This window comes from Ciconia boyciana, chromosome 11 (genome assembly GCF_034638445.1).
Source record: "Ciconia boyciana chromosome 11, ASM3463844v1, whole genome shotgun sequence".
Classification (NCBI taxonomy): Eukaryota; Metazoa; Chordata; class Aves; order Ciconiiformes; family Ciconiidae; genus Ciconia; species Ciconia boyciana.
Window position 1 is genome coordinate 2,150,947 of NC_132944.1, and position 23,272 is coordinate 2,174,218.

Sequence of the window (23,272 nt, forward strand, 5' to 3'; positions counted from 1 at the left end):
GTTTATTTTGGAAAGTGTGTTCAATTTTTGTTTCCCTTCTACTTTAGTGCTGTAATGTTTGAGTGGTTTTTGTTTTGTTTCCTTGTTTGCTTTTATTTTTTTCTTGTAATTATTGTATTTCTTTGTATGTGCTACATTGTTTAACTATCTTGCTTTCCTCCATATCTGTGTTCATTTGTTCCGTGACTACAATCCTTGATCCTTCCACTCCTTTTAAAAGAAGTTTAAAACTTTATGAATGGTCTTCTGTCAAAACTACCTCTTCTGGAGGTAGTTATCCCTTTTTTCTTTCCCTTTTTCTTTTTAAGCTTCTCATGGCATGTTCTTATTCATATTTTACATTAGAGTATTTCAAGCTCCTTTTGCATACTTTGCCAAAATCTGTACTACTGTCTACCATATTATAGGGATAAGCTTAGTCTTAAGCCATATGAGTATTTATTGTACACACTGCTTTGAGTTTATTTGTTTCTCCTGGGCCAACTCCCACAGTGGGACACATGGATATGACTCCTGTTAAAGTCATGTAAACTGTGTAGGTGCATCAGAGGACTCCTTCAATTTAAATGTGACTCTTAAGAGAAAAGCTACTCTATAAGAATTTGAAAAGAATGATTCACATTCATAAATTTTGTCCTTGGTAGATACCACCTTGGTCTGGATTAGTTTTTTCTGGGTTTTTTTGGTAGGTCTGAGCCCATGGCAAAGGGGAAGAGAAAAGGAAGAGAATAAGTGCTTTTCCTAATAGAAGGGTTGAAATCTCCATGTGGTTTGTCTTATAAGAGTGCTACAAAAGTTTAGCTAAATCTTTTTGTTTTAGCAATATCCTCTAAATTGAAGGCATTATAACACTGGAATAAGCAGATAACTTCTAGAACATATGGGAATAACATACTGAATCACAGTATTCTAGAAACATGGAAATTTCTGTTTCAGCCTTCTAGAGCTCCCGGTTGTCATCCCCATTTCAATCTCCTCTTACTTGGCAACCACACCTCTTCCTGGAGGGCACCAGTAGCTAAAGACTTTGTATGTCTTATTTGGTGCTTAGGAGAGGCAAGCCCAACAGTGCTGCTTTTTTCTTGCCCTTGCTATGCCTCTATGAGGTTAATGTGACTTTGGCTGAACTCAAGCCTTGGTTTATATCAATAAACCTTCTTCTGTAGAGAAATCCCAAATAAGGCTGACAGAATTTTGCTGGAGGCTCTTTTTAGAGAAGTGCTTATTTAATTAACAATGAATGTAACTTACATGACTGTAAATGCAAACACAGACGGTCTTTAAAAACAGTTTGAGGAGAAATGTCTTACTTTGCAATGGCTATCCTTAGAAGTTTTGTTTTGGCATGATAAATTAACCATTTACTATTTAATGTGCAGTGCTGTACTTTTTCAAAGCCTGACCTAAAACAGGTTAGTGGTGCACTGGCAGCACCTTAACAGACAGCAGAGTCCTTCAGTATCTTTACTTTTACGTGGAGGCTGTGCCGAGTTACATACAGGGGATTGCTGTCTGACAGCTGTTCCCTGTCTCCTCCAGGAAAAGAGGTTGCACGCTACTTTTTTTTTTTCTTTTCCCCTTCTCCCCAGATACTTTCCCCAGCAGTTCACACCCCACCCCTCTCAGCACGTACCGCCCCTTGGGAATTTCTGCCTGTTCCCTTCAGAAACAGGGTTTGAACAGGTAAGACTTACGGGCTCTATTCTGGAGGCGCGGCTGAGGCAGGTGTCGGCCCGGGGAGGGGGCGGCCCTGCCCGCGGGGCCCCGCCGGTGCTAACTCACTGCCGATGCGCCCCGTTTAATTAATTGCCAAACACCCAAGAGATTTAGCCTAGGCAGGGCTGAGCGGGGGGCTACGGGAGGCGACCGTAACGCCAGGCTGGCGGCAGCGCTGCGGGCGCCTCTGAAGGACTGAGGGAAGGCGGGTCGGTCGCCCCGGCAGGGCCCGCTCCAGCTCCCCCGGCGCAGCGGCAGAGCTCATCCCCCACCGCCAGATCGGTTCCCGAGAAGGAGTGGGGGAGGAGAAAGGCGGCGGGAACGCTTCGCCCCCCTCCGCGGCCGGGCGAGGGCAGCCCGCGGCGCCCGGCCGCTGCCGCCGCTCCCAAATGGCGGCCACAGAGGGGGCGGGGGTGCTGGGAGGAGCGGGCTCTATCGACAGCTCGGCGCTCCGCGGTCAGGCCGAGAGGCGGGGAGGAGGAGGACGGGAAAAGAAGGAGAGACAGGCGAAAGGGAAGGAGCCGAGTGCCGGCAGGTCGATGGGCGGAGGATAAATGTCTCGCTGAGTGTGAGGCCGCCATTTTAGATGAGGAACGAAACGAACGGCGCGGAGCGGGACAAGAGCCTGGAGGGAGCCGCTGGGAGGGAGTGACATAGGTAGGAGCGGCGTTGGGCTGGTGAGCGGCAGACGACAAGGCAGGGAACGGGGGAGAGAAGGGCTCCCTCTCCTCCCCTTTCTCTTCGTCTCTCCCTTCCTCAGCGCTGGCGCCTGGAGCGGCGCCGGCTGCTCGCAGCGGCGGCTCAGCCCCGGGCGCACTGACCCGGCCGCCGCCTCGGCCGTGAGGGAAACTAGCCCGGGGAGGGCGGCCGCTCGCCCCCTGACAAGGACCGCGGGAGGAAGGAGGGGTAATCGGCCGTCTCCGTACCTGCGGGTCGCGGCTCATCGCGGAGCCCTTTGAGGTCGGATCGTCTAGTGCGCGCCGCCTCCCCTCCGCCGCCGGGGCCACCGTCCCTGCCGCGGGGCCGCCCTGTCCGCCGCGGGGCCCGGGCGGGGGCTCCCGCCTCGAGAGGAGAGGCTGCGCGGCGGCCCGGACCCGGGAGCGGGGCCAAAACGCCCGGGGGTGGGGGGTGTCTGAGGCCCGTCGCGGCTGCGGCGGGTCAGGTGGGAGGGGAGGTGTGTCGCGGCCGCCGCCTGTCAGTGCCAGCGCGGAGCCCCGGGGCCGGAGCCGCCCCCCGGGGGGCTGGCGGGGGGGATGCGCGGCCGAGGCGGGTGTGCCCCGGGGCTGGGGCCCCGCACCGCCCGGCCCGGCGCTGTGGCGGCCAGCGGGCGGGATGAGCAACGGGCATCCAGGAGCGAGCGCCTGGAACCGTGCCCTGGTCGGGGGGGGGATGCCCAGCGGTGGCTCGGCTTGCCCGGCCTCCTCGGGTCTGCGCTTCGCTGCTGGCAGCTTTGTCCCTCCTGTGCTTGCAGGGGGGACTCCCTAACCTTTCTGTCACTTTGATCTGCTGTCTCTTCAACCGAGAACGGAAAATGCGTTTGAGTTGGATTAGCATAACCGAATGCATTCTGCTTAGGCATTCTTCGGTTTGAGGTGCTTGCTTAATTTTTTTTCGACTTAGATTCAATTTTAAAAAAGGCATTTGGAAACTGGAGTAAGATTCTTTAGTTTCCCAGTTTCTTCTAAACTGTTACCACTTTGCCATGTATAAATGGTGTTACTCCAGAGGCCAGAGCTCAAGGATTGCGTTGTTTCTGGACGCGCAAATAACCTGCCTGTGCTAACACCAGCACATCTCTTGTCCATTGTTCGTCTTGCCTATGTCAGGCTAAATAATTTGTGTAGACTTTTTTTCCTTCTTAGCCTTTAAGTGACATCCATAAATACAGACACCTTACCTGGGACAATGAGATCTCAAAACCAGTTGTAGTGGAATTGCTACAGCACAGTGTGCATTCCAGATACAATTGTAGGTTGTTGTAGGTATGCAAAACAAGAAGGGTCTGTAATGGAGTAAAACTAAATTCTTCAAAAACTGAAGCCAACTTAAAATATCTGAAAATAGTTTTGTATAAAAGACTTTTAAAATGTCTTCCATTTTAATGGTTCTGAAAAACTCAGCTCCAAATATTCCCTATAGGATCACTGCATTGGGTAAAACTAGGATATAATTTGAGTGGACATACTTATCCTTTAGGACATGTCTACGCTGTTGGTGCAGAAGAAAAGATTGAATTGGTGAATGCGAGAGTTAATTTCAGGCCATTCGGTTAAATCTATTCTGTGGACACCCATTCAGAATGGAAGTGGCTTTAATTTAGTTTGTCTTAATGAATATTTTCTGTAGGTAAACCCTAAGGCTACAATTAATCATAAAAAAGGTATGGATCTGTATATATGTTCATGAAATGGATGACTGATTAATATGGTAAGCAATTTAATCTTAGATTATTAAATCAGATGTGAACTAGCTTACTTGGGTTGGAGCAGTGGTGCTTTCAGAAATCTGGAATGTGTTTTTCATATGGTTTGTTGCCATACTTAATATTTTCGGGACTGGACAACTTATTATGCAACACTGCTGACTAACCTGCTTTGAAAGAAAATCTGGAAGTAGCAGAAAAAATATCTATTTTTTTCCAAAGAAGAGATAAAACTTTATTTTTTTCAGTTGAATGCCTTTGGTGTGTACATCAAATTTTCCATTTTTTATTCTTTAATGACAAAAACGTCTATTCAAATTACATATGAAGTTATTGCTGTCTCAGGGCCTGAACTTACTACAACTTATTAAAATAACTCATATTTTATAAACCACAAACATGACCCACGGAAATAATTGGTCAGCACTTCTTGGTGTGCTAAATCAGCACTAGTTTCTTCTGGGACATATACTCTTCTCCTCCCCCCCGTTTATTTATTTGGCTCCTTCACTGTTGGGAAACTAGGAGTTGAGGAAAAAACAAGTTTTCCTTGTTTTCTGTCTTTGAAAACAAATTAAATTGAGATGGTGTGACCTGTTGGTTCTAAAACTTTTGTAGGGGATGGGAACCAAAAGCTGTTAGTTTGACTTACTATGTATAAATAAGTCTAAAAATCAGTTAGTTTCACATGCAGGAGTTGTGCTGATAAATTCACTTTTGTGTTATGGATACAGAATGTTTAAATTGTTTTTATATTCCTAATAAAGTTATGAGAGCAAATGGACTAACAGAGTCCAGTTCAATACGGATTTGCATTTGGGTCTCTGATCATCTCTGCTGCAAACATACTGTCTTTCTCCTCCATGACTCCTTCAGTCATTCCCTTTGCCACACTTTTGTAACACTTCTAGCACCCCTTGCTTCCCCATCTTCCATATTGCCCTACTTAAACACCCTCCAGATTTTTTTCTCCTCCTCTCCCTCTATTCTGATGTTGCTTGCCTACCTTCTTGGCTTGCCAGCTAGGCAAGAGGGAGGGTTTTTTTCTTGGTTTGGTTTTGTCACGTGGGGACGTGCTGCTGCAGCTGGCACGCCAAAGGTTTGTGCTGGGGTGCCCTGGCTGATGAAGCGGCCAGGAGAGTGAAGGATTCTTCTGTACTTTGGCTTACGATTTCCATAGCCTGTGGGAGTTTCGTATTCTTCATGCCTCTGCCTAACTGTTCAGCTGAAATAAGCTAATGTGTCCAAGAGTTGCTGGAGGAGAGGCAGAAGGACGGCGGGGTGGCATGATCACGTAAGACCAGTTGCCTAGGAAACAAGGGTAATGTGCAGTTGAATTTCCAAAACTTCCATGCAAATTCAGCTTGAAACAAATGAATAATTGAAAAGGATGATTGTTTTCTAAGAAATAGGTTCCTGGACCATCTTCTAACTTAGAAATGCAGAAATCTAAAGACTGTGTAACTGTGTGAAGAGAAATAGAAGTCAGCGTTCTATTTCTTGTAAAAACTTCAAATTGCATGTCAAAATTATCTTTATTTGCAGAAGTAACAGAAATAGTCAAAGCAAGATTAAGACTTGTGATTTAACTAAAATTTCAATTTTAGTAATTTAAGCATGATTTCAGTAAGTTTCATGTAAGTTTAATTTGTGAATGAGCAGACGTGTTTACATCTGCATTGTACCAGTTTTGATTGATTTTGTGTAATTGCTTACGCAAAGCCCTTCAGTATTTTCTGGTGTGAAATATATCCATTGTGTATTGAATAAGGTTGTGGAAACCTTTTGTCAGCTCTAGAAATTACTTGAAAGAGGAGTTGATACAACACTAGGAAATCAGCTAAAAATGCTACCTTTACCACAAATTAACAAGGTATTTTAGCAATGAGCATGCATTAGCTCTTGAGTTTTGAGACAGCATGAAGTAGGTACAACTTATTCTGTATGAGTAACCCAGATACGTATTTAGTGATGTTCCGAGTTTTTCTGAAAATAAAGTCTGTTTAGGACAAAATTCTGTGAATAATTCTCAGTGCTCTGTTGGCTCTTGCTGTGTACACTGTTTTTTTGTAAACAGTGATTTTGCTTTGAAAAGCAGCTGGTGCACGTTTATTCCTTTAGTGACTTGAATATTGTGTTTGTACTATAAATGTCATCTGCTTCACACAAAGTTGGTTTTATTGCAGCAGTGTGTACTGACCTTTTACAGTTTAATAGAATATGGTCATCTTGTGTACTGAAATGCTGCAATGCATACGGTAGATGAGGATAAACAAAATGCTGTTCTTGAGTAATTTGTAAATGAGTAAAGCATTTTCTTGGTAGGCTTCAGAGCTAAGAATTATAACTGATAATTAATAAATAGAAAGTTTACATAAGTGAGTATCCTTTTTTCAGGGTTTTAAGCGACATAGTCAATGTGGTTGAATTATATATTTTCCAGGGGTTTTGCTTGCTTATGGGGAATGACAAGGTTTTTAGAGCTAGGATTTTAACATAGAAAAACTCTGGATTCGTGTAGAACAATACAGTGGCAAATGCAGGTCATTGGATTTGTTTGCAGTTGCAGGTGTGTCTGTGTTCTGCCATTTCTCCTATGCGTGTTCCAAACGTATCCTGCACGCTTGCATAAATGAAGCAGAGCAGAAGCACAGTTAAATCAAATCTGATTGGTTTTAACTTCAGACAAAAGAGTTTTAGAATTGCCTTGCAAATAATCTGTGCATATGGTGAGTGTGTAAGTGACTCTGCTTTGTTTTCTTTGCACTATCTGAAAATCTGCAAGTGGGACCTGTAGCTCCAGCTCTTCTGATATAAGCCCCTTTTTATGTTGTTGTTGTTCTTAGTTTCATTGCTCTGTGGAATCATTTCACTTGCTGTGTTGTGGCTCTCTGCAGATGTTGAGTTGATTAAGGTAGTGCTGCCTGTGTTCTCTTACTACTGCATTACATTGCTTCATTTCAGATTGCAGTTTACCTTGCACACTTGCTGTTGGTTTGACCCTAAAATATTTCATTTCTGACAAACAGCTGACAAAAGGGTGTTAATTAATATTGCATTCCAATTGAAATACGTAGTATCGGTTAAGAGCAGTTGAGACATCTTGTATATTTTTAGTTCACAAGCTAGAGGGAGGTTGCTTCACTAACTTGCAGTTGGGTGTGGCATGGGGTTAACCAGATTAATTAAAGCTGGCTCAGAGGTTTAGGCATTAAAAAATGGCTCAGAGCCCCCATTATAGTCTTCTGTTACATAAATTTTTTCACTATAGACCAAGCTAGAGTTTTGAAAATGAGTGTTTTAGGAACAGCTAGCTGGAGGAGGAACTAGCAAGAGGGAGATGCAAGGTAGTGTGCAAATAGAAGAAAGATGTCTTTAATGTGTTTGTACCTTTGTAGGGCTAACATTGAGGTGTATATATTGAGAAACTTGAATATATGACTAATCTTCCTTTTTATTTTTGTAATGTATTTTCTTTTGCTAGTTGTTTGCTTCCAGTCTATGTCCCTGTCAACTCTATCAGCAATTTGAGCTAGTTTTTGCACATTCCACTTTCTTGTTCTATTCTCAATCATTTAACAGTGTTTGCTCAAAGTCTGCTTTCAATATTTTCTAGAGTGGTCTTTTAGGTCTGTTGGCATACCACAAAGGGCACTGCTCTGTCTTTACTCTCTCACTACCTGTGGAAGAGATGAAGTGTGTCTCCCCCACTGTGACTGCTTGTTGGACAAACAAATTATCATCCTTTTTGCTTTATTCTATAATTTTCCCTGTGTAGATGAAACTACGTGTGAGATTTTACATAACGGTTTCTTGGTGAAACTGAAGGAAACATAGTGAAACAAGTGAAGATACATGTGTATTCCCTTTCGTTTGCATGGAATTGTTACAGAAACGTAGCAGCACAGAGGGATAGTCCTGCAAAGTAACAGAGCAAATGTAGGGAGGACCATTAGAGTGGAAGCTTCAATGGTGGCAATGTTGCTGGGAAGAAAAAATACTAGTTAATAATATTTTAACAATTTTAAAAAATTCCTAATTTATTGCTACCCAAAAAAATGCTAGTGAAGTTATTCTCAATTATCATAGAAAATAAAATATTTTAATAAATTTCTTGTAAAAGAAAAAGCAAGGTAGATTTTAATTCCACTTAATGTGGAGACGAAAGAGCCTGTAATTACTTCCCTAGCTTCCAGTTGAAAAGGTGTATTTGATATATAGTAACAACTTGATTTTTTTTAAACTTTGTTTTAGAAACTTTGTTCAAAGTTTCACTGAAACTTGATCATATTTATGACATAGGAAATGAATCCAACTTCAGAGTCTATAAAACCTTTCTTTTTAGAATTCCAGAAGTTCAGAATTTACCTAGCAATTGTTAATGCCAAGATTAATGTCAGGTAAATATTTTCCTTGTTTTGATAATTTCTGATAGAATTTGAATTCCTTCAAGTCTAATCTATTTCATAAGCCCATTAAAATACCTTTTTTTTTAATCAGTACTTTATTTGGGCACACCTTTGTTGTAATTTTATGAGTTTTTGTAAAACCTGTATTGTAAATCTCATGCATTAAGCATGGCAAATGTGTCTAAACTCTTTCTGCCCTTGAATTTGCATGAGACCTATGTATATTTCTTCATATAGACACACAGTATTGGGGCCACTGTGTGCAAATAAGAAACATATTTTTGATTACATCAGCACTTAAGGAGAGTGAAATATGTTGATGATCATTCATTTTTTCTTAGACTAAGGGAAAAAATGTAATAGTAACTGTGCAAGCTAAGTAACGTCCTGCTTTTCTATAGCTTTCTTTTCCCTTCCTGTCTCCCTCTCCAATAACTTTTGAAAGCCGTGTCCGATCAATACCAATCCGTAGGCATGAGCAGGCAGAAACCTGTTTGTGGTGTTGAAGATGGGAGGATACTGGTTTCCCTTGTACCTAATTAGAAAGCTAAGCAATTTCAGTCATCTGTAAGTCAAGCTGCTGGCTAAGGAGCGTGAATTTCTTCTAGCAAAACAACATTTCTGTCTCCGTTTGATCACTAGTCTAACAGTTTTAAATGTTCATATTGTGACGGTTGTTATCTCTATGTGCAAACATGGGAAAAAAACCCCCATCTGGAGTTCAGGTGCTTAGGGAGCGGTTGTTCCAGGGTGGTTGGAGTTGAGGGGGTGCGTTTGCAGAAACGGGCCAAAACGGGTTCATCGGAGGACGGCACATGCGCGGCTGGGAGAGAATGTAGTAAGTTAAGTAGCTTCCAGAGTGTGTTGCAGCCAAAAGAAACAACAAAGGGTGCAAGCCTCTCATTTTATGCTGACATTTAACAAAAAATAAACCGTATTCTGAATTACATCATTCGTCTGTGTTAAATGCTTTAGAAGCAAGTAGAAAGCTTACGCAGGCAATAATAGCATGCTGAAACAAAGTGTTTGTGTCAGAGTGATACAGTGGATTGATTTCAGCTGAAAGTCAGTTCCAGAGCTTACTCTTAGATTTCTCAAACCTTTTAAGTTGACTGTGTAACTTGTTCACTGGCAATCAAGAGGTTATAAAAAGAGAGCCAGCTGATGTTGCAACCTAAGCACTGGCCATATAGTGGAAAGACTCTCCTTTGGCATGTTCACTAGTGCTATTTTTACCTATTCCAGTAAGATCTGCCCTTGTGATGTTAAATTACAGGACAGTACCTGGAATTATTTTGTTTTACAGAAGTGCTGTATGCTCTGAAGAAAATTTTCAATAAAATTATCAGGCAGATTGAGTCTAAAATTGGCTTGCATTTGAAAATATTTTTTCTTCCGTCACTACAAATAATACTGCCGCTGTAACTGTAAGGTATTCTTTCACTTTTGTTTGCATATTTTACGTCTGGCAGAGGGTTTTTAAATTTTGGTTTCCTTTGTGTATTGAGTGTTTTGTCTTTCTGAGTTTCTCATGTGGAGACTTTAAATAGGCAATGTAATCTTTAAAGTCAGGGAATTAACAGTGTAGCCCCAAGAATTAAGTGTAGTAGGAGGTTTTTGTCATAACTTCTAAAAAGCCTAGCTGGTTTTGATTAAATTTTAAGTTGATGGTTCCTTCACAGAATAGAAAATTAATTTAATATTTTTTTCTGGGAACAGATTTTCAGCGCTGCCAGTGACAGAGTGCTGTATCTACCAAACTGATTGTAGTGCAAACTGAAGGAAACAGCAAGAATGCCATAACAGTAAAACCCTGGGGTTTGGTTGTAGAAGTGTCACATATAGGATATCACATACGCAGATGTGTGACCATCTGAATCACAGTGCTGAAATGTCTAACGTTTGTGATTAGGTAATCTTAAATACAGTATTGTCCAGTTATATTTTCTAAAACGGTCAGCATCTAGTTCAAAAGTGGCTTGACAACACTGAAACACAAACCTAGCATTTTAAAACTCTGTTTCAAACTCTTGTTTTGGCTATTTGTGCAATTGGGTGTGTATTTGTAGCAGAATGGTTAATTTTTTAAAAGCAATGGTTTGACACTGAAGTATGATCGGTGATCAACTCGTGCGAGTTCCCCTTACAGAACACCTGCTTCCCTTGCTCCTTCTCTTGCACTGTGGAGTGTCTCAGGTGGAAATCCTGCAAGTAGGCAAACTTCCTCCAGTCATTTTCTTCTCCTTTGGCTTTGCCATTGTCTTAGGTGAACAATTCTACTTCTCAGGTTTAATTGAATCTCACATCTGCAATAACAGCTGGTATTTTTGTCAACTCACTTGCTTCTTAAACCCTCCTCGTTGCCAGTTTTGTTAGCAAATGTTCTTACTGATTTTTGTTTTTCGTGTATCTCTTATCTGTCAAGAAAAATACATGATTTTTACTCCCTTACAGCTTTGGTTGCAGGTAGAAATATTGTACCTGCTTCTTCTTTAACCCATCACACTTGTTTTACGCTATGCCTTCTCTTCTTGATTTGTATATGAGATTCCTTTTTCTTCTAGCTGATTTTACAATAAAAATGCTCTAGGTTTTCAGTCTATAAAACCTCTTCCCCTCCCCATCAGTTTTCTCTCTTCTCTTTTGTCTGACATTATCTGTCATACTGACTGGATTAGTTTTCTCCAAGTTTGTCCCAGACTCTTTTCAGCTCAGTTCTTAGCTCTTGTTTTCCTCAGGAACTGGTCTTTACAAACCTTTTGACCTCTTAGCTAAATGTGAGGATCATAACTGTATCCTTGTTTTTATCAGTTTGCTAATTGTCAACCCTAGCTACTTTTAAAAAACAAAAACCCAACACTTCACCCTTACGCCCCCATGCCTATATTGGCTCCTATGAGGATGTCTTTCTCTGGTCCTCTGCTTATTCTTATGGTTTTTATTATGTTTTTGATCTTCCCTTGTTTTCTCTGCTTCTGGCCCCCACATACTTTCTGGTCACATCACTTTCCACACCTTATTCCTCAGTAATGTAATCTATTAAAAAATAAACAAACACCGCTACCTCCACTTTGATTCAGTGTGGATTATTTCCTAAATATGTCGTTATTGCTGACTGGTTGTCTTCTGTTAGAATGAAAGATCTCAGCTTTTCCTCTGGTGTACAAAAGACAACATTCCTTTCTCCCTTCTACCTAGTGTCCCTGCTTATCTTTTTCCATGATGGAAACCATATTCACAATATTTTGTATGTCACATTCCTAAATGTTTGCTGTAGAGAGGTATGCAAGTTAGTAAGCAGGGTAAATATACGGTTCAGACTGTAAGTAGGTTTTAGTTTTAAAATTAGTCAGTGGCTCAAGGTGGAGATCCTAAAGCATTCTTCTGGTTTCTTGTTAGTCTTTGGGAGTTTGCTGTCTTGGGTAAAATCATGGCAGCTTTTTTTTTTTCCTTCCCCTACCTGCTCTATCCAGGAGAGAGGATACTTCTAACCAAAAGTGAGCGAGCAATGTAAGATTTCTTCCTGAATATTTTTATGTGTACTTTCTTGTATTTCATATAAACACAGAGACTAATTAAAGTCTCTGAACTAAACTAAATAAAGACTTGAGGAAGCTGGGACTGTTCAGCCTGGAGAAGAGAAAGCTTTGCGGGGAATCTTATCAGTGTGTATAAACACACTGATGGGAGGGAATGAAGAGGAGGACACCAGACTTCTCACTAGTGCCCAGTAACAGCACAAGGGGCCATGAGCACAAAGTAAAACACATGAATCTCCATCTGAACATGAGAAAACACTTTTACTGTGAGGGTGGTCAAACACTGGAAGAGGTTGCACAGAGAGGCTGTGGAGCGTGTATTTGTGGAGATGCTCAAAACCCCACTGATGTGGTCCTGGGCAGCCTGCTGTAGCTGACCCTGCTTGAGCAGGGGTTTGAACTAAACGGTCTCAAGAGGTCCCTTCCAGCCTCAATGACTCTGTGACTGTGTTACATCTCTGCTGCCTTTAATCATCTCTGCATGGGATTGTTTTAGGAATTGCTACTTAGGATGGGAACTTTGGGTGAGAAAGCATTTTACCATTTACTATCCAGTGAATATTTTTGTATATTTGACTTATACTTCTTTGTGTAACTAATTGGAGCTTCCAATTTTTTAATCAAGATTTCTTCAGCTTCCCTAGATATTCTTGCTCTTACAGTTAATGCTTATATGCAAGATTCAGATAGCCTTCGGAGGCTTAGCTTCTTATTACTTTCTTTTTTTTTGTTTTGGATCCAAGATTTGTCATAACATTTGAGAGTCAGCAAGGTGTTTCTGTGTGTAAGTAAGGAACTGATGCCTGAGAAGAAAGTATTCAACTCATACTTAATTTTTACTTTAGTGAGTTTTTAGCTCTAAGAGATTTTTGTGATGTTCTTGAATAACAATGAGATTATGTTGAGCTGGGGTAGCATTTGGGTGTCATGCAGTCTGGCCTTACACAGTGTCTCTCATTATGCTGAAATGTTGCATATAATAATGAAAGGCTAGAAGGCCCTGAAAACTAACAGTAGAAGGATGATAAGTTAACTCTGCTATTGTAGAGTTATTGTATAAGTTAGCTCTACTAACTCACAAAATAATTTTTTTTATTAATTTGCTATGTTGTACATGTGTATAAGTGTGTCTATTAAAATAGTAAATACCTTCTGTTTTTGTGTTACCTTCCACAGATGATGTACTTCATCCTTTTGTCATAGGACTTCATTTGCTTAAAGGAAAACTAAAGGTATAAATAACTTTCTCTGGTTATTTTTCCCTTCCTCCTTACCCTGCCCCATTCTTTCTTCCGAGGTCCCTGGGCCCTTCCTGGGGGAAGGGAAACTTACCACAACTGAGCTCTGTGCTTGTATTCCTTCACTGCTACTGAAATTGGCTTTTTGTTTTTTTGAGAAATTCCACAAAATTGATATGATGCCTACAGTTGTTTTAGTGTTTGCTTTATCAGAAGTGTATGTTTAATTTAAGCTCCTACTTTAGTCAGTCTGCGTGGATATTTACTTTGCAGGGGGAAAGCCCTTCCTCAGTTTAGAACTTTAGATCTTGATATTTGCCTTTCCACACCACTACAGACCTGTTGTGAATAGTCCAGACCTAATGTAAATCATGTCTGTGACATTATCTTACAACTAGTGGTTGTTTTTCTTTTCTGAGATTGTACCTCTGAAACAAAAAGTCTGTTATGCCACTTGGTTGAATAAATAAAAAGCCACCCAAACCAGAACTGTAATTTCATTGATGTATTTAATAAGATAATGTGAGATAGAGTTAAAATGGAGCATAACTTTTTTTGGAGGCACTCAAGACAGTAAATGTTTGACATAGTCTAAGTAATTTTGCTTGTATACAATCTGTAATTTCTAATTACATTCAGTTTTTATTTGCCATTTTATGCAGGCTTCTTTACAAATACTGGTGCATAAGAAACAATACAATAAAGTTAGTAGAGCTGACCAGGCAGTTTGTAACTAAAATACTCAAGTAGTACCGTGTTAGTTCATATTGCAGAAACTTATGTTCAACTATTCCCGGGTGTACTTTATTACAAAATATAAGGGAGAATCATTTGTTCTATCTTCTCACAGAAAAATATCTCAAGGCCCCTTCCAAATGTTTCTTGGTGCTATTGCCCCCGTTCCCTCCTGCCCGCCCGCCCCGATCTGTACATTGTTTCCTTGCCCAGGCTCTTAGAATTGCAGAATTGTCATCCTGGTGGCACTGCTGGTTTTGGCACAGAGCCCACATTTAATAAACTAAATTTATTAGTTTAAAGCTGCCCTGAGTGAATGCAGAGAACACCTAACTCCTGAATTAGCTGGATCACGCATCCTATTCTGTCTAACTGTACAGATAATCTAGCATTGTCTGGTATTTTGCAATGGTATTTTAACAGTAACTGTGGTATGTCTGAACTGTACAGTTAGCCTGCGTAACTAGCAGCTCCCAGCAGTTACTTGAATAACCTAATCTTAGGCTCTGTTCCTTTCCAGTGAAACTGAGGTTGGTTTAAAGACTGGTATGTTCTCAGTGGTGGTATCCTCAGTGTTACTTCATTTACTACGTGCAACTGAGGGAGGACAGAGCCAGTAATTCTTTGTACTGAGATTCTCAGGCACTTTTGTTTAATCCTTGAAAACTTGTGTGGGAAGGGCATTTAGTGGATTGCTGACATTTGAGTAACTTTTTTATCCTTGCTGTAAAGTGGATGAGTTCCAGGCAACTGTAAACACAGTTTGCGGCTTTCATCCATACTTGAAACAATTCAAGCATGAGCAAATTCAGAATGCAAATAGGCATGTGTCTGAGAATGTATGTACAGTTGATAGAAAGACTTGGGGAAACAAATGCTTGTCCAAAATGTCTTGCCTGTGTAATGTCAATACACATGTAAAGTCATAGCCCCACTTCTGCAATGCAAGGTCCACTTTAAAGATCTATCTTTCTAAATCTTTCTTTGGAGGATTCTGCTGTGAAGAATTTAACCTTATGGCGAAGAAACAAGAAGTCTAAGCGTGACAAGAGTGCCATATAATGTGATTCTGATTCAATCAGATATAAGAAAGCAGTGTTCAGTATGCTTTTTATTTCTAGCAATGCATTTGAATTTACCAAATTAAAAGATGAGGATGTCTTAAATAAAGACATCAGCTTCAGCTTTAATAGTCCTCATAATGTTAAGAGAACACATTTAAAACATTGAGTGACCACCTCTCAATATTTATCAATTTTGATTATAAGATTAAAATTATAAATTACTATACTTAAAAAAATGGAGGTTTTACTCCATGACAGAGTTCTGGTGCTTTGTTAGCAAAACTTGTACAAAATGTATGTGCAAAATTTGTGTACTTTCCTTGCTTGCCTTTTTCTTTCATAGCTGTTTTAATAGCAATTTCATAAACTTTTTTGTGAATCTATATAAATTCAGCAGCAGTACTTAACTAAAATTTAAAAAAAGTTCTGATTGAGTGCTTGGAAACACCTGCTGCATTTTTCTTTTTACGTGGGGTTGCTTTTTTGCTTTGGGAAAGGGAAGGATTTGGATTCTGTATCGCTTTGTGCTCTTTTAGGTACAAGTGGAGTGTTCAGTGGTTCTCTTTCTCTAAAGAAGGAATTCAGGTTTTGTAGGGAAACTTACAGAGCTCCGTGTTTGAACTTGATAGAAAATTAATGTGGAAGGAAATGGGTGACTGACATGGGAATGATCTCTGTGGAAAGGACAAACCAGAGATCTTTCTGAAAATTGGTGAGGAAAAGTAGCCTGGAGCCATTCTAATCAACAGAGGAGAGCAGGCACAGAGCAGCCAAAGGTGCAGATAGTTTCGGTGACAAGTACCTACTAACCAGAGCCCAAAGTACAGCCTAGTACAGCCAAGTAGTATGACTTGGTTTATGCTTACTAACCAAAGTTTTACTCTGAAAGTTACTCTTAAAAACAGAAAGGTATTAATCTTGCAAAGGATTAATCAATCTGAAAGTGTGTCAGCCTGAGAGTTGTATTCCTTGTGCCCTCCTCACTGTAGAGCCCAATTGTTGGAAAACCAATGTTATTTTTTTGCTTAAATACTTCAAAGTTACATTAGTAGCATAATGGCTGAAGCAGTAACTAAGGAATGAATGGTTCTGAGAAACAGAGAAAAAGGTGAGAAGATACTTCCAAGATCAGAACAACTGAGGCAGAAATTATATGTAATCTTTCAGTGTTGGTTTTTGTGTTTGTTTTTTCCCCCCTGAACAATAACATTTCCTCCTGTTAATTTTTAATATTTTTTTCCTCAGTTCTGTTAGGGGGGAGCTTGCTTTTTGGCATTGACCTCTTAAAATGAAAGACACTTGAAGGAAAAACCCCAACCTTGTAGATGTATGAGAAATCTGCTTGGGTTGTTAGACTGTTCCTAACTCATGCCCTGCATTTATGTTTACATTGATCACATCTTTATTTATTACTATAGGAGTGGGTCCATATTTATCTTCTACTGCTATGAAAAGCTACTTTTAAAAAGTACTGCTATATATCACAATAGATACTTGTTTGGTGTGGGTTTGTTTTTTTTTTCTCTCTAGACAACTGGTCACCCATGCAATATTAAATCAATTGAGAATTACTGTATGGGAGGGGAACTGAGAAAAGACCACAGTTAAATGTATTATTGATCTTTTTGTGTCAGAGACAAAAAAACTTTTCTTATAAGCAACTTTTAAAGCTTTGAAATGGATTCTGGGTTTTGTTCTGTGATGTTTTGCCTTTGTATATGTATTTCAGTAAACATGAATGTGACTATTAATTGTTCGTGTGTATAAAAATGGCAGCATGTGTGTTGGGAGAGGGAACTGAATTTACATTTTCTTTAAAAGCTTTCAGTGTTTGTTTCAGAAATAAAGGAAAGGAGAGGAGTTTAGCTTTGTATCCTGCGAACTTTCAGGCTTCGTCATTACCAGTTTCAGCATTCCTTAGGGGGGTAGACTGAAATTTTTAACAGTTCAGACTAAACGCTTTTTGCTAGTCGTGGAAAAAGTTAAAGTAACTTAAAGTATCTTTTGGATATGAATGAATGATATGAGTGTATGATCTGAGTGGACATGAGTGAATGATCTCTAGGAATTTGTTACTGTCAGGTGTGCACATTGCATAGCTATTTTTTGCATTTGGCTTTAATGCTTGTTCAAATGACTAACTATCAAAATCTGTAATCTAAGCAAAAAGTACTAGTTAGAAGTGCAATCTTGGTCACAATGTGCAGTATACTTGTGGGAGGTGGAGGAATAGGATGAGGTTTTTTCCTGCTCACATTGAATGTTTAGTATGAAACAAGTCAGTATCAGTTTCCTAGCAGTACTGGATCTACAAGAGGACTGATACGCTTGTACTTTAATATGTTAAAATATTCTTTGAATGCTGCTGTTGCAGTTTTTCAGTCACAGACGGGCCGTTTGAAGTAATTTTCATGAAAGTGAAGAGTTGCAGGAAGAAAAATTTTAGAAAGATGCATGAAAACGTTAAACTGGCAATGTATTAGTCGAGCATGGCATATAAACATAAATCTAATATCTGGTAATGATTATGTTTCAGAAACATGCTTGTAACTCATTTAAAGGAAGAAAAACTAGTTTTTCTGGAATAGACAAACTAAGAATTATATATTTATGAAGCCATCATTGTAAAATCTTTCCTCCTTTATATTAAATTAAATTTCTCTTTAGAGCATATCAGATGTCTTTTCACTGGAGGGAATTGGTGTGGATCTTGGGAGAGTTGGAGAAAATGAATTTAGTTTCAGTAAAAATGGCTTTCGTCAAATATTGGTTGGAGCAAAAGACCCAAAATGAATAAACAAATCAATGCTAGGGCACAGGTTACAGGGCACTGAAAGGTAAGCTATGCTGTGCACATCTTATCTGTTAAGGTGGCCAGAAATGCAGCTAACCTATGTCCTGTGAAATAATGTGTCTGTTGTCTTCTGCTGTTGTGCTTGCTTTTGTGTTCAATGTACCAACTAGAAATTGTGTGTGTATGTGCAATATTATGTTGTGTGATTACATATATATATATATATATATATAGGGATTTTGTCAGTTCAAAGCTGGTCAAGTAGTTGCCGTGCTAATTCTCTTACCTCATATCTATGTATGCAGTGAGCTGTTTGAGTTCAAAGTGCATATTTTTGTATGTATTAATATAATTTTTTTTAAGCTAGCTTTCTTTACACTAGAGGGCAGGTGAAAGGTGTAAATCATTCATAAATTACTTCTTAAGAAGCAGCTTCTATGACTGCCTCTATTCTTCAATGATAATAATTTGAAATAAGAACAGTGACTAGGTTTGAGAAGTGAACATATCCGGTGGCTGCCCATGTGGTATCAGAATCAAAGTGTTCTTGGCTAGTCTCTTGTTGGCCTGGGTGAACAGGTATTTCTGAGGAGCTGGAGCCTCCTATCATGCCACCTGAGGGTGGCCTCTGAACAGTTGCAAAAGTTAGCAGGACAATTGATTACTGCTGTTTCTTCAGCAAGCCTCACCTTACCAACTGCATGCCCTTGTACCATGGATGCCAGGAGCAGGTTTAGCAACTTTTCATCATGGATTCCCTGTCTCTCTCCAGGAGACTGCGAATACCTTTTCAATTTCTCTTTCTTCTCCCCTGCCCCTATACCCTCAGGCCACTTGCAGGTCTAAAGATACAGCTGACATTTGTATTGTATGGAAGGCTGATAGCAGTTACTGTCTTTATGTTTTTCTGACTGTGTGTACAGCAACCTCAAAATGTGTTTCTGTGATCTTCTCTGGTAGGCTGTTCATATTCGGTAGGCTGTTCATAGTATGCAGTAGGCCTTTCACATTTGGACGAGAGAACACCGTTAGAACAGGGAAACACCTTTTTTGTATGAAAGTTAGCTTTTGTCAAGGTGCAAGTTTGAAATTTTTGTCATTTCCTGTTTTCTGTTGAATTTTTCAGGAAATGTTGGCAGCATGTAAACTGCCAAATATTAACTATATTAACTGCTAAGTATTAACTATAAAGGCTGTAATGTTAGGGTGTTGTCAACATCAGCAGTGGCAACAGGGAGGTTTTGATGGTTGCCCCGCTATTCCTTGTCTCAACTTACTCAGTAGAGAAATCCAGTTGAGCTTCTCTTCTTGTTTGGTCTCGTGTTACCTGGAAGTGTGAAATAAAGTAGGGTTCCCCATAGTGAGTAAGTTTAGAGGAGGCAAGAGAATAAGCAGTCTGGGTTTCATCTTACCCCTCTTATCTAACAGTTTATCTCCACTCTGTTTTCATTGTTACCATCTAACTAGTTACTCTTTTAGCTGTCCATATGCATAATACGGTTGTTGCAACTGTACATAACTTTTTTCACCTTTCTGATTCCTGACAGTAGGGCAATGCATATGAATTTTGAGATTATTGTACTTGTAGTTGCTTGTGCATGCTGAACTCAGTTGTATTCCTCAACTTTATCTCCCCTCCTCCCTCCTTTTTTCAGAATGTCTCAGTGTCTTCCCATCCCTTGTCCCCTTTTTACATCAAATGTAAAGACTGTTGTCATTTAAGTGCCATAGATTTTAAAAAAAAAAAAAAATTCAAAGTATCTAAATCCTATTAGATTTCAATTGGGTATTGAGTTTTAAATCTTACTGACATTTAAATATTTTGAACCTTTGAACAACTGGACCTGCACAACTGATGGCATCGATGCGGGAATGACAACGATTGTCAGGAGGGAAGGAGAGGATATGTATGTTGTCATTGTATACGTTGCCAGTGAAAGAAATGCTCATGAACTGACCGAAAGATCCCTTTGTAGCAGGAAGTGTAAGAGGCCTAGAGTTCTGCTGCTGCAGGGTTTGCATGCGATGGTAGGTGCTTCATGTGAACCAAACCTTTTTCTTTAAGTCTGTTTTTACATGTTTCCTGTCTAGTTACTAGTGAGATCTGGGTTTAGGTCTGTAGCAATGTTAAATACTTAAAAATCTAGCTAAGACTTTTCTGAGTCGTGCTGTGAGTGAACACTCTGAGATTCAAAGTTTATCCTTCTGGGCATCCCAAAATGGACACTTAACACTAGTGGAGATCTTTTTTTCCACAAATTCCATTACTTTAGGTCTTCAACTGTAACAAACACCATCTTCTTTTCTCCGACATAAGCATGTGAATGTTTGGAAATTTAGCGAGGAGTACACTTCTCTGTTCAAAACTGTTTCAGACTTTGTTTTTGCTTAGTTTTGAATAAGGTGCATTTGGAGTATAATTTGGAGTTCAAGCTGTATTGAAGTTGTGATAACTGGGGAAAAAAATACACCAATACCTTTATCTTTGTCCCTGAGTGTGCAAAAATAGTACTGTGTGCTGATTTGAAAGTATGTGAGGGGTTGTTCATGTCCTTGCACTGGGAGAGGTTTATGCTGAAATGTAACTGAGCATAGTGTGTGTGGGGGGTTATAGAATTTTTTTTTGCTGTTTCATACTATGTAAATTGTGATACTATTAAAATGTTATGTATTTTGTTGTATCCCAACAGTATTAAACTTCCTACCCTTTTTAAAAAAAAAAACAACCACCCCACCCCCCAAACCTCAAACCAAAGCCCCCAAATCACTGATAAAAATAGAATTTCTTCAATGAATGCTTTTTATTATAATTCCTGTTGGGCCTCTTTTTCTTAACAGTACAGTCTGTGCTAATGCTTGCATGCCAGGTCTGGCTTACAGGATGACTCTTTTGGCCTGCAGCTAGCATCTAGCCACCTTTCTGAAGGCCCCTCAGGCACTGATTATGTAAATTAACATGATGGTAAACTGCTCCTGTGACACCAAAGATGCAGTGAGAGGAATTACGCTTATATTACTGATGATCTGTTTATGTGCAGAAAATCAAATGCTTTCAAGGCTCAGGCTAATTTTGCAGATGTGGGTGAACTGTACCATGTATGTGTGGGTTGATCACGTCACAAGGGAGAAGGCAGTGCAGTCTTCAAATGCTTTCAAAAGAGGCTGTGAGGTCTGTTGTCTCAGGAAGAGAAAGTACCACTTTGTAGCAAAGGATATTGTAATTTTCCCTGACTCTCAATTTTTGTTTGTTAGACTGCATCAATGGAGCACATTCAGGGAGCTTGGAAGACTATCAGTAATGGTTTTGGACTCAAGGATTCTGTCTTTGATGGCCCAAACTGTATTTCACCTACTATCGTCCAGCAGTTTGGTTATCAACGCCGAGCTTCTGATGACGGCAAAATATCAGATACTTCCAAAACTAGTAATACTATTCGTGTTTTCTTGCCCAACAAGCAGCGCACAGTGGTAAGTCTACGTTACCTTTATGTGAGAAATGTACTGTTCCCATTGCTAACGCTATGACGTGTATCTGGCAAGAGAAATGCCAAGCTTCGCAAAAGGTCTTACTGTGATTAAGTGTGTTGTCATCAGTTTGTTAATTCCAGAGGACATATTTTGAAAGCAGTGTATCTGTATTTCTCTACCTTAGTGCTGTATTTTTCCAATATACATGAGGAAGATACTTTGCTTACATATTTAACATTAAAAGACAGTAGCTGGCTGACCTAAACAATGATGCCTGTATGAAGTAAAACATGGAGTCATTTCTGTCACCATTTTCTTCACTTGGATGCCCACGGTGAAGTATGGTAGTTAAAGCTGAAGTGAAACTTCTTGAGGGAACACTTCTATTAGATTTCTTGGAGCTCAGTGTACTAATAATAGTCTTATGCAAAGTTCCCTGAAATCTAAATTAAGCCTTTTTCTATATTTAAGGTAACTCCATTTGCCTGCATTTCTATTACTTTTATAGGCTCCCTACTTCTATGAGTGCTGTTTAAAGTCCTGTTTCACAGAAACTTAGTGATTGTAAGAAATTGAAAAGTTATAAAATGGCTTCAAAACTTCCTTTGCATAAGTACACAATAGTTTCGTATATGGCAGAAAACGTGCCTGCCTGACAGGTCGGCTTAATGTGCAGCGAGTTAAATCAGAAGGCACAGCGGTCTGTTCTTACATCATACAAGTAATTTTTATTTATCTATTTATTAACTTCAAAAGTGAACAGGTGTGCAGTTTCACTGGAACATCTAAAGAAAAGGAGTAAAAAATGACTACCTCTTTTCTTCCCCCAAAAAAGCTTAAACAAATTCTGCAATCACTGACTGAGGTTTTTTTTCCTTTGGTCACAGGTAAATGTGCGAAATGGGATGACCTTACATGACTGTCTTATGAAGGCACTTAAAGTAAGAGGTCTGCAGCCAGAATGCTGTGCGGTTTTTCGACTTCTTACTGAACCAAAAGGGTAAGAGTCTGGAATGTTATATGTGAAACTTTCAACTAGAGAATGTAAAAAATCTTCGTTTTAGAAGAGCAGCAATAATGCTTTCTTCCTCTTTCTTGCTAGTCTCTTTTAAAGGCACAGTTTGGTTGTGAACGCTTCCATGTTGCTTTCTGTACCCTCCTCTAGGGCAACTCCTTCATCTTCCTGGGTATTAAAAATTGTATTTTTGTTTTAAAGCTAAGTATTAAAAATGTGCAAAATTGAGGGGTACACTCAAGTGCTTGTAGCATCTTACAGAGGCTTTTGTCATACTCTAGATGAAATGATGTGATATGCCTTCATGTTTGAGGTGCATTTCTCCTCTGCATTTGTAGTTAGTAAACTTCAGTGCTAATGATCCTTAGCCAACTTAAATGAACGTCTCTTCTGTGTGCTCAGTTCTAAGGCTCTACATTCCTCTACAACTTTTCAATGTTTGGATTTAAATCTCACTTCAGATATTCCTTATTTTTTGTAGGACCGGGGATGCTGCTATTAAATACCAAATGATTCTTTTACAAGCTGAGGGAGTGAAGGTATCTCATGGAGTTAATACATTTAACTTCACACCTCGTAAGGCTTGGGCTTAATGCTCTTTCAAGCCTCAATCATGAGGCAGTCATTTGTGGGTTTACATCTCTATGTGACTGAGTCCATTCTGGGGTCACCAGTAACTTCAGTGCTGAAGCACGTAATCCGGCTTTCATGTCACTAAGTCTGCCATTCATAATTTCTTATGTTTTGTTTATAAGGGTATTTCTGACTCCATTACAGCTTCTAGGTGTCTTATTTCAAATAACCTATATATCTAAATGACTTACATGTTAAAAAATAAACAGAAAAAGAGGTGAATCGCTATGTTTTCAAAG

At 39.7% G+C, this 23,272-nt stretch overlaps 2 protein-coding genes across 8 annotated transcripts in view; one reads left to right on the forward strand and one right to left on the reverse strand.

Annotated features, from left to right (window-relative positions):
• LOC140658232 (uncharacterized) overlaps positions 1-5,003 on the reverse strand; it is a 33,015-nt gene extending 28,012 nt beyond the window's left edge. The window contains exons 1-2 of the mRNA XM_072876385.1: positions 4,988-5,003; positions 2,643-3,175 (exon numbers count right to left, since the gene is read on the reverse strand). Of these exons, the coding sequence (XP_072732486.1) occupies positions 2,643-3,175; positions 4,988-5,003 (549 nt within the window). The remainder of the gene's footprint in view (positions 1-2,642; positions 3,176-4,987) is intronic.
• The window catches only part of RAF1 (Raf-1 proto-oncogene, serine/threonine kinase), a 45,087-nt gene continuing 24,029 nt past the window's right edge, over positions 2,215-23,272 (forward strand). The window contains exons 1-4 of one of the 7 annotated variants that reach the window (XM_072876361.1): positions 2,219-2,373; positions 13,263-13,318; positions 21,170-21,385; positions 22,273-22,385. In XM_072876361.1, the coding sequence (XP_072732462.1) occupies positions 21,179-21,385; positions 22,273-22,385 (320 nt within the window). In that variant the 5' untranslated portion in view covers positions 2,219-2,373; positions 13,263-13,318; positions 21,170-21,178. Of the gene's footprint in view, positions 2,394-13,262; positions 13,319-19,798; positions 19,946-21,169; positions 21,386-22,272; positions 22,386-23,272 lie in introns of those variants that run through there. The other 6 variants (XM_072876363.1, XM_072876362.1, XM_072876359.1 and 3 more) reach the window with 6 other exon arrangements.